At 41.6% G+C, this 12,030-nt stretch overlaps 1 protein-coding gene across 1 annotated transcript; it reads left to right on the top strand.

The window, feature by feature from the left end:
* The first annotated feature begins 3,123 nt into the window (after window positions 1-3,123).
* rnf26 (ring finger protein 26) lies at window positions 3,124-6,991 on the top strand. The gene has a single exon (XM_038693730.1). It carries the CDS (start codon window positions 3,591-3,593, stop codon window positions 4,938-4,940), a length of 1,350 nt encoding a protein of 449 aa, XP_038549658.1. The 5' UTR covers window positions 3,124-3,590; the 3' UTR covers window positions 4,941-6,991.
* Window positions 6,992-12,030: the final 5,039 nt, after the last annotated feature.

The following is a 12,030-nucleotide window of genomic DNA, read 5'->3' as shown; positions in this document are numbered from 1 at the left end:
CAAAATTGCTTTAAATGTGCTATTAATTAAATGAAGATATAGGCCAAAGTGTTGTGGTGGCAGCCCGGCTGATGGTGAGTGCCCTGTTTTTCTTTTCCTCCTTCTTCGCATCCTGGTTTCTCCTGTGTCTCCTCCTCTCTCCCTCTGTGTGTGCTCTCCCCGGAGCCCTGCTGACTACCTACACCTGCGTCTCATCAACCTCCATCTCCGACCGCCACACCTGCCAGCTATCAGCCTCATCTCGAACAGTATTTCTACCCCGGCTCTCCACTCCATCCCTGCTTGATCGTCGTCGCTCCAGGCTTGGTGCCACAGCTACATTCAAGCTTTTTTATGAACTTGTTCACGTCTAACTTCTTCGTCTCCTGTCACCCTGAACTAACCCTGTCTGCCTGCCCCCCTCGGCCCTCTCGCCTGAACCTCTCCTGCCAGCTCCTCGGTCCCCCGCGCCCACGTCTACCGGTGTCCATCTTCCCCCCCTTTCTCCAGTCCCTCTACATCCCCTTTTTCCCCTCAATAAACCTCTTTAGAAACCTGAAGCGTTGCGTTTGGGTTTGTTCAGTCCATAATCGTCACACCAAAGATTTAATATGCCTAGTTCTACCCTAGCATTGTGGAAAAGTCTTTCATTTGACATTTTGGTAAATGTTCTTATTTGCTTTCTTCCCAAGAGTTGGATGAGAAGATCAATACCACTCTCATATCTGAGGTGCATACGTGAAGCTACAGCCGGCAGCCAGTTAGCTTAGCTTAGCACAGTGACTTGAAACAGGGGGAAAACAGCTAGCCTGGATCTGTCCGGTAACAAAATCTGTCTATACCAGCACCTCTAAAGCTCACTAATGAACACATTATGTCTTCTTTGTTTATTCTGTACAACAAACACACTGTGAAAATGACTATTTTTATGTTACAGGGGGGTTACACAGTTATATACTGGGTGAAGCCACCCCGCAGATTTGAATGGAGAGCACTGAAGCCAGTTTTGGACCAATAAAAAACTACTACACGGTTACTTCCTGTTGACAACAGAGCCTACTGCGCATGATCTTGCAGCATAACCGTGGTTTTATGACGTAGAGCAATGGCAGAAACACCGTAATTCTGATAGTTTCCTGGCTCAGTATGTTTGTCTGACTCGGATCGTCACTGTTTAATCAGCCCACCTACAAGGCTCACCTGCCAAACACCAACGCAGCGTCACTGATGGCCGAATAGTTGTTCTAGATTGCCGAGAGTTTATAATCTAAGCAATACGGTTACATCTCTCGTGTGCGACGGGGTGTCACAGGGTTTTGATGTCATTTTTGGGCATACATGGTACCTTCCATCGGGCTTTGGTAGGCTTCACTGTTCACTCTGGCTTACCCACTTGGCTGGGACCAGTAACTTCCTGGGGTTTCCCTTGGTTTCCTGCATGCAGAATATCAGAGTTCATGTCTGGTGGTTATTTTATCGAAAGTCAGTCTTTTTAAACCTCTATATTAGAGATATAGCTCCCCATAGGGCTGACGCAAAGCTGAATAGAAATGTTTTTGAGGTGTGGAAGAACTGACAAAGAGGTGGAAGGGCGGGTCAGATGCTCAAATTTCTTTAAAGGGCGGAAAGGCCACAGTAGGTGGGAACCCCAATTGCTGCAAATCAATCATCCGTGGGGCCCTCAGCTCCTTGTAGGAAGCACGTCAAGGGGTTGGTTTGTCCTGTTGTCTCTGTTTCATCCTGTGCAAGCTTGTCTTGTTTCCCATTTTGCTGCCCTTTATTTTTGAGATTGATTGCTTATTTTACCTAAACTGAAGAGACAGCTTCCAGGGCTGAGTTTAAGATGGATTGCATGATTGGCTGATCCTGTCTTTGTCTCCGCTGTAATGGGGCTCTCAGGTTCTTGTGTTGAGTGCACGTGAAGCAAGCAACATCATGTCTGTTGATAAATCTGGAAGGTGCACACAGCAAAAAAATGAAAAGGAAACTCTTAGCTTGGTTCTACTAAATAGCCTTCAAGTAATTTGGATGCCTCAGTATTTCTGTGTACAGGAGGTCTTAGTAGACACATACGTGTGCAGTATTAAGGACACTTAAAGACAGGCTGCAGGAGGTTTCAAAACAAGCCTTTTTTAACCTCTGGTCATTTAGAGAGGAAGGATTCGGTTGAGCTGAAAACAAACAAAGGAAGCTAACCAGAGGGAAGGTTAGCTACCATAAAAGGAGCGGGTCTAGAATCTCTCCGCTAGAATCAAAGTAATGCACAGTACCTGTAATAGCTTCTTGCACTACTACATATCCCTGTTGCATCATTAAAAGCTTAAACAAATGCTGTTTGTCAAGTGTGTGAACGGGATTTCCCATGATCGTATCAGACAGAGTTTCCCCTTGTAAGAAAAAAAAAAGGTTCACTGTTCAGATGGGGAGGATGAGGCACAAGGCAAGGAAGGAAATACTGTTGATATTGTTTGCAAAGCTTTTGTGTTTCATTGTCACTACAGTGGCTGAGGTAATGGGTGAGCATAAAGGTTACGAAGGCTGAAGCTTCAATCATTTTCAATTCTCTCTCAGACACACACACAATCACAGAGAGTTTATATGAATAAAGGAAAGCTTTTTCCTTGTTTCCTTATTTTATAATCAATTCTGGCAGGGGGGGGTCAGCCTATTTCATGGGGTATTTTTTGTGCTATAAAAATTAAAAAAGAAACATTTGTTTAAAAAGCCCATTTCAGTTCTTTAAATATCCCTCTCACTGACCCAAAGAGGAGAGTGTGTCAATGTAGCCTACTGTCTGATTTCATTAATGAGTAATATTAATAAAATTAAGGATTTGAATTTGTATATTTAGATTAGTGGATAAAAGTTATTTAAAGTTATTAAAATAATACATACATGCTTATTTTTCACCAAAATTATAGATCGTTTTTAATCTCAGAAGCTTCTCATAAAATGTCTGCATTATAAATAACTGTTTTGTTTATTTAAATTATATAGTATTTCATTTGATTTATATAATCGTATTCTATATTTGTATATTCTATATTTTATTTAAATATATTTTATGTGAAACATGATTTCTTAACGGCTCTGTGACGTTGCTGAAACTCGCCGGAAGGAAGTGGAAGTGGTCAGCTGACACGACCAAAACAAATATGGCGGCCACAGTAACGATAGTAAACACATCGTATCGGATCGTTTTCAGGGTTTTTCTCGGTCTCTTTAGAGTTAGTCTGTCGGTTCATGTATTTTTTTAAGTGGCCGATTAAATAATGCAATATGTGTGGACGCTGTTCTGAACGGAGAGCCAAAACGAAACCGGTGGAATAAACGGAAGTGTTTGCATCTCGTTTGAACCTAAACATCCGCCTGTGTAACGCGTGTGTTTACTATGTTAGCTCGTCGTTTCAGCCGAACAACTGTGAAGAAAACATGAAGAAAGTTACTGCATCGTTCTTTTAACGTAACGAGGAGCGGTGTGAACAAGATGTAGCTAATATTGCAAGATACAGCTCACGTCTGAAAATCTCAGCCAGGACGAACAAACGAGACATGGACTTTGCCGTTGGGACGACCTGAGAGCACCGAGAGGTAAACATCGATACATTACCATGGGTTTGGTGAACTTTTTAATCTCCACTGTTGGGAAATGCCTGGACACCGTCTGCTTGCTGCTGGACCTGAACTTTCTCATCGTCCACACCGTGGTGCGGACCACCCTGGCGGTGATCTCCTTCATAAACAGCCTGCCGACTCTGCTCCTCACCTCTGTGGTGGAGCTGGGAAACTTCGCCGTGTGTTGCTTGATGACCATGGCAGAGGCGACGTCAGACGTAGCCCACGGTAGCGTAAACATGCTGGGGAGCTTGGTGCTGGGCCTGGAGGGGCTTCTGGAGAGCCTGAAGATGGTGGGTTACCTGTCCACGCACGTCCTGCTTCGCGGGAAGGAGCACCTGTGTCGAGGGATGCTGTGGGTGCTGGAGGGCTGTGGCATCGCTGTCAGCCTGGTGGTCTATTTCACTAACACAGTGGTCAACTATGCACTCATTGCTACCCAGAACATTTACTTGGCGGCGGTCAATGTGTGGCAGACGGTCTCCAGCCCGCTGCAGAAAGTGCTGGAGCTCACGCTGACCTCCTTCACCTTTCTGTACAGCAGCCTGGTTGGGACTTCTGCTTTCCTGTGGACGCCCTGTAAACTTGTGTTGGACTTTCTGGTCTCGCTGGTTCACATGTTTGTCAGCATCTTCATATTGAACATCTATGGCTTCTTGCTCACTGTCACTATTGCTCTGACTACCACCGCCTACCTGAACCCAGAGCTGACCCGACAGGCTGCTGTTCGAGTTCTGGATTATATCAACTCTATTCCTGCCCTGCGCAGACTTCACCTGGCTCTCTACCGCCTTGTTTCAGCCTTGCAGAGCGCCCCACCCTTTGTACGTCGCGCCGTGCAGCGCCTGCCCAGGATACTCCGCCACCTCTGCCTGCTAGAGAGAAGACTTTGGCGGCAGCTGTCTCGACTCAGCAGCCAGCTAGGTCTGGCTCTGAGGACACAGCTCCATGGGGACAACAACAGCAGAGTGCGTGGCGATGGCGACCCTGGCGAGGAGAGGCGGGACCCACCAGATGGCAGAGCAGGAGATGGAGCCCACCGGGAGACGCGGGATTTAGTTTTCCCCTCATCAAGCACAGACAGGCCGCTAAAGAAGCAGTCCTTTTCGGGCAAAGACAGTAATCTTCTACCTGCTGAGAATCTGCTGACTCTGCTGAAGGAGCAGGAGGACAGGAAGAAGTGTGTGATCTGTCAGGACTGTACCAAGACGGTGGTGCTGCTGCCCTGCAGGCACCTCTGCTTGTGTAGAGACTGTACAAACATCCTGTTGAGGCAGCCCATCTACCAGCAGAACTGCCCACTCTGTCGGCACATGATCCTCAACACTATGGACGTGTATGTGTGAGGGACCAACGGAAGTGGATCGTCCGGCCACATGGAACAGCCTATCAGCATTAATACTTACTAAAGTTTTAACATCACTGACAGGATGTTGTATGATGTGTTTTTACTAGGTTGTGTAAGGGAGAAGTCTGGTGATATTCTACATTTTTCTAGTAACAATACAGTAGTCTATCTCTTAATACTTTTACTGCTTCCTTACCCTGACTGTGACCCCCAAGCCCATTCATTTCCACTGAAGTTAAATTTTTTTTATTTTATTTTATTTTTTTAAAGAAACAACTAAGCTCTGTAGTTTTTAACAAAAATGCTACTCGAACAGTGAAAATGGGTGGAGATGGGCTTTGACTACACAAACAAAACTTGTCTTGTACTTGGTTTTGGATTTATTGAGATTTATGGGATTTATTGACACAAAAAAAAATATATCGAATATCACCAGACTTAAATTATAACATTTGGTTTCAGATCTGTGCATCTTTTTTGACAAAGGAAAACAAATACTAAAACATGGGCTGTGTCCCAATTCCATACTACATTAACTGCATATATGTGTACTATATGCTAATCTTAATAGAATACTGTTTTGTGGTGAGTATAGACAAAATCAGCATATAGAAAAGGAAATGACACTTGCACTGTTGAATCAAACTACAACATTAAAATGCTACTACAAAAAAATGTAACTGAACTGTTCCACCACTATCCACACTTTGTTGTTGTTTTGTTTTTCCAGCTGTGAGCAGCAGCTCCTCTATGTCCTCCGTGCAGTGCATTTTGGGATATAGTGTCCATCTGTGATACAGTACAGTCAAAAATCTTTTTTTTTTTGTATGCACACTGACTGTTTTGACTCTAGCTTTTTTTTAATCTGTAGTACAGATTCGGGACACAGCCACAGTCTCTGTTTTGGCACTAAGATGTTTAAATAGTCCTGTATCTCCACGTTAAGTCTCAGGTCTCGTAGCCATGATAACCCGTCAGTGCCCTCCCTGATGCTGAAATGTTTACCACCGCTCATGTCTTAAAATGTTGTGCTGTCAGCGGGCCAAGCTGTGAAGAAATAAAGCGGACACTGCGCTTTATTGCATGAGTATACAAATGACTGCACACATGCCGTATGTATGAACGCTGCGTGTGTAACGGTGTATTATTCCAAGCTGCACCGCCACCTTTTGTTGTTCTGTTGTGCAAGCCTTTTAGCATTTGAATAAACGTCTGTAACAGATGACCTTTTCTCACAGAGCAATGTAAAAACTAAAAAAGGGTTTTCTGTATTTAAGGAAAGTGATCTATAATTTTCCAGTCAGGCCTGATCAAACACAGCTTTATTCCATTTATTTGTTCTATTATTGTTCTATTATTCCAACCACCACTGACACATAATCCATAAAAGGTTTCCCCTTTCCTTTGTCATTGTAATAAAGAATGGATTTCTGATGTATGAAAGGAGCATAAACTAATAAGGCTTTACAATTTAATTTTGCCTTTTGTTTTTCCTCATTTTTTTTCAGTCGAGGCTGAAGTGTTTATTGATCTGTGTTTAAAGTTTACAGGGCATTATTTTGACACCATTTAATTAATCTGTCCTAGGCCTTCATTTGCTTTTTTGAAAAGTTTTTTTTTTTCTCTCTCAAAGTCATTTGTATTGTTTGAAGAAATTTTATTTCTGTGTTGTTTTGTGACTGGAGTTATGTAATACCTAATTACTGACATCATGATGTTCCTTACTACATACACATATATCATTAGTGAAAATGGTCTGAATGTCAGTTTTTGATAAGGATGTAAATGGTTTCTAGAGATCAGACTGTAGTCAGTATACACTCTAAGGTTTTCCTGAAACGCCAATGGTATTCCTAATATAAGGATTGGAGTGGAACTGTAAATAGCTCACATGACCATCATCTGTTGCTACCTGAAATTTGTATGACAGCGTGGGACAATGTGATTTGAAGACATGAATCTACTGTGTGTTTTTTTTTTAAATGCTACAGTTGCCACATAACGGGCAAGTCTTCTGTTCATAATAAAACAACAATCAATGAAACTGTCTCTTATGATCATATGATCCTTGTAAATGTTGTCACAGCCAGACTCTTGCTGCAGCGAACACAGGAAACATATGGATATATATCAGATACTAAAGTACATTTATTAGTGCTGCAAGTAACACACTACAAATCACTTTAATCATTTAGTCTGCCCAGAAAGTTCTAAGATACCAAAGTGTGCCTTAAAATGTCTTGTTTTGTCCTTCCAACAGTTCAGATAGTCAGTGTACTATCAGATTAAGAAACCAATTAAATATTAACATTTGAGAAGCTGGAACTACCTTACAAAATTACTTGAATGATTAATTAATTCCCAAAGTAGTTTCTGATTAATTTTCTGTCAATAAATTAATAGTATTAAAAGGTCAAATCTGTTGTATCAGTAGTGTAGGGCAGTGATTCCCATTTGGGGGACTGTGAACTGCAGGGGCACATGGGAAGATGGTGGACTAGCTCAGCTAATTTAAGAAAGATGGGAATTATAATATGGTTAAAAAAATTCAACAGAAGAAACTAATTGGTCTGAGGCTGATCTTGAGTATACAGGTATATCTCGGAAAATTTAATTAAATTCAAAAAGTGGAACTGACATATATTCTAGATTATTACATTTGAAGGTAAATCCTCTTAAGGCTGCAGTCATTTTGTCTTGTGCACCTTTTCCTGCCAAACTTTAAACTTCCAGTCAACTTTCCATGAATATGCTTTGATACAGCACTCTGCGAACAGCCAGACCTTTTAGCAGTGACCTTCTGTCTTACCCTCCTTGTGGAGGGTGTCAGTAAGTGTCTTCTGGACAACTGTCACGTCAGAAGTCTTCTCCGTGATTGTGGTTGTGTGTTCTGAACCAGACTGGGAGGTTAAAGGCTCTTCTCAAGTCGACATTTATTAAATGGTTTGTCACTCATTCTAATATTTTGAGAGATGGATTTTTGATTTCCAACACTGTAAACTGAAATCATTAAGATTAAAACAAAAAAGGGGCCTGAAATATTTCAAAAAAATAACTTTTTCTAGAAGTTTTAATTCTCTGAGATGCACCAGTATTTATTGTTACAATAAACAACTGCACAGGATATGCCTCCAACCAATCTGACCAATCTGAGTGAGTAGTAAACCCGAACACCCTGTGTCGAGAGACTAGATAGCAAGGGAGCATGCAGAGAAGTCAAAATATATTTTTGGGAAACTATTGCAGACATACAGAAGCAAGCAAAACGTTTTTTTCAACAGAAACGGTGGTTCTCTGAACACCCTGTTGTGTACGCAAGCGCACTGCATTTTCCTGCCTTCTTAAAACTGTTGTGTTTACAAACTTGTTGCCACTGATTGGGTAATACCTGAGACACGCCCACCAAACGGGAGAAAACCCGTATCAAGCCTGTTGCAGAACGTTGCAGAACGTTGCAAGGAAACATGTTGTTTCGGTGCAAAACATTTTGAGATTGAACTCGCCCCTGCTTCAGCCACAAATTATAGGTGTTCCCCATGTTGCTGATTGTGGTGCCTTCATGTGAAGCCCAGAAAAAACAGTGCAGAAAGCATGGGGTGGAGGTCATCACATTTTTGATATGTCGCAGTAGGAAAAATACAGGTGTAAAAAATGAAATTAATGCTTCAGTTTCAGGGTCCTGGTACTGTGCATGCTGGCTCAAAAAGGTCATGTAGACGTCATTTCCATCTTACATTCACACCAACATAGTTTACTGGAACTCTCATATTTTAAGCTTTGGCCTTAGTATCTTTTACCAAATTTGGTGTAAATGATTTTACCATCTTTTCATGACATCCGTCCACACAGGTTGCCCCCCCCCTCCCTTCATATGTAGAGGGGTGATGCAGATCTTTGCAACTGGAACACGGTAGGAAGTATTTCCACTGTGACTGGCCCCACACATTACAGATTCCTTTGCACCTGTCCACGCTGTATCTGAAACCAGAGATAATGGAACAGTTGAGTCCAGGGATGGTTCATTGTTCATGTCTTGCATCTGTGCAGACAAAGGGAGGGTTTGAGGCCTGCAGAGGGGTTGCAGGGTTAAAGGAGTGGGCCCCTAATGGTCTTATGGGACCACGTCCAACACCATATGACAATTCACCAGAGCCTTGTGGTTTACAGCTTCATTCCCGTTCCCAATGTCCTCTCTAAAAATATCCCCAGCTCCATACCAGACATCAGCTCACATAAAATAATGCACTCAATGACATTAATCCACAATACATTGTAATTTTAGTTTATTTTTTGCAGTGATTGTGAGAGATTGGTGTGCACAGGTTGCTACTGGATTCTACTATCTACTGTCTTAAACAAACAAATCGAGGGGTTGTTTTAGTGTCTCCTGACCCACGAGCCCAGCCTCAGCAGTGTTTACGTGTTTAGTTGTAAATGAGGATGGTGTTAACAGAGGAAAGGAAGTGCGATGTCAAGCAAAGAGCAAGGAGGAGTCAACCAAGGAGAGCTTTATACTCTGGGGATTCGACCTCTTCCTTTTGACCTCTGGTGGTCCTGGGAAAATGTCAGACTCATGTGCTCTTCCCTGCCTCACTCAAGCTGTATTTTGTCTGTTTATGATCACTGTCTCCATCTCTTACTCTTAGTCTTTCTTTCTCCATCATCTCTACATTGAGTGCTTTAGTCTTGGTGTCCTAATGTGCACCACCACAACAGTGAGCATCTACCCAGCTAAAATATCAAAGATGGTAAATTTATAGCAGCAACAAACAGTGCTGATCTGGAGTCGGCCCTGACCTCTGACCTCCCTATGGGGGAATTCCCCTGCATAGATGAGCTACAGAGTAATGTATCTGTTTCTGATATTGCCAAGCCTGACATGACATGCTGGAGCCCTCTGTCATGCTGCAAACACAAATACAACAGTTGTTCTTCTATCTAGGACAGAAAAATGTCCTAGATAGAAGATCAAATCTGCTTTGAGAGATTTCCAAAAGGTAAAATGGGGCAAACAGTGTGGTTGAATAGAAATGGTTTAAAGGTTTGACAGTAATGTGAAGAGAAAGAAGAAGAAACAGGCAGTTTATTAGCCCTGGCCAACCCAACCCAGACTCAACTGTAATTAAGAGGTTTGTTGCAATTACTCCAGATGATACTGATAGCCTTGATAAAATGCAGGGCGTGAAGTGATGTATGGGCCTTGCAGAGATTAAAGCTGGTGACTCTCGAAGTAGGAAGCTGGATGATAGCCATCAGGTCTGAGGGCTCATAATAGGAGCCCCCCCTCGTGGTACTTGAACTTTCACCTTCGGATGCCACTGTTCTTACACAAAAAGAAGGAGGGACTTAAAAAGGACTGAAATAGATTACTAATAGATTACTCCTATAAAACATATTCATATAAAGTTCTTACATTTTATGGTTTCATAACATTGAATCAAAGGGGATTTAATGTGGCTTCTTTACACAGAAAAGTACCCTTTCATGTTAAAGGACAACAGAACATATCTAAATCTGGTGCAGCCAGTTGGTTTTAAAAATCACATAAATAAAGTTAAACGTAGATCACCTGTATCTAGTCAAGGGTTATAAGTTGATTATAGTATAAATACACCTGTATTTGGAGCTTTTGGTGAGTCTGTATTGTAGAATGACCTACACCATGAAAATGATTCTCTTTATGGGCAATGTCTAACTGAAGCAGTGGTTCTCAAACTGGGGGGCGGGCTCCCTTAGACTGGCATGGGGCCTTTCTCATTTCACCTATTTTGTGCGTCCTCGCCTCCTTGATCCTCAATCCTCTGCCTGTGACCCGGATATTGATCTAAGCACGGCCATCTTAAAGGACATCTCATTTCCTAAAAGGCCCCTCGAGGAGGAGAGGAGGTACAAACTGAGAAATGTGAAAGGCCTACTGTTCCACTCTGATGCAAGCAAGGCTATTTTGCTTACCTGAATCTTTTAGTCAGTTAATGATTGATAAAAATAAATCCACTTATGGATTGGATGGAGTTGGAGAAAAAGTTTGAGACATCACTGCACTGAAGAAAAAAGAAAGCCAGTAAAAATGACAAACATTGATAGTTGGTTTAAGTAAGTAAGTGAGTGAGTTTGCTTGGTTAAGATTTGCAGTTAAAAAGGCCAATGTAGCATTTTTACCATCACCATTTCAATATGAAAATACCCTGAATATCTGATTCAATAATACTCTCCAGACTAAACTGTACATGTTTTCTTTTTAGACATCTTCAGAGATTATCTTACAAGAGATAGAGGGTTTTAAGTAAACTTCAGTGGAGATTTTCCCTGAGTGTGCCATAGCAGCGTAGATGTAGTCTACTGATACTACTACAGTATTACACTTTTACTCTTGCCCACATCCTTAGGAATGTGGAAAATTAGACTATAGGAAGACTCATAAAGGTACAAATTAATGAGAATATATTTAAATTTAAACATCTAATCCAGACTGGAGAACAAAACCCTCTCTCACACCTCAGTGGCTACAACAAGTTATTCATATTACATGTGGACAGTTCTAAACTTTAACATTTAATTTTTTTGATTAAACCTATAATCCTATAAACCTAAACTTTCACACATTCATAATGAACAGATAATAGCACAGGTCTTCTTATTGATCTGTCAACTTATGTCTGAGGTGCCTCACAAATGTGGTTTTATTATGAAAACAATCACTCTGATTTAGCATTTACACTTTTAAAAACAATAGAGAACATAAGTGCCAATATTTGCACAGTTATGGCTTAATTTAACAGTTATATATTTAAAACACCTAATTATTTTAATTTGTGTTGAAGTTCTCTTAATAAATCACTTTCAGTTTCTTTGTCTAGCTTGTGAATTGTAAAAATCTGTGAAGGGAGTCCCTTTGTGACACAATGGGAAATACTACTGGAACAGGTGTTGAACTAATTAATCCTGATGTCCTGTACATTCCTGCAGAGCCAGTGTTGCACACATCAAAAAGACACCTCGGGACTGTTGATATAGCTGGCTGAAATGTTCAGTCCTGCCCAGATGATGTGAAACACAAACTGACGATACTCGACACTTTTCCTATGCAG

Source organism: Micropterus salmoides, unplaced genomic scaffold, assembly GCF_014851395.1.
Source record: "Micropterus salmoides isolate LMB-PRFRI ecotype aquatic unplaced genomic scaffold, ASM1485139v1 Ms_hic_scaffold_3, whole genome shotgun sequence".
Taxonomy (NCBI): domain Eukaryota; kingdom Metazoa; phylum Chordata; class Actinopteri; order Centrarchiformes; family Centrarchidae; genus Micropterus; species Micropterus salmoides.
This window is presented reverse-complemented; position numbering and strand designations above follow the sequence as displayed.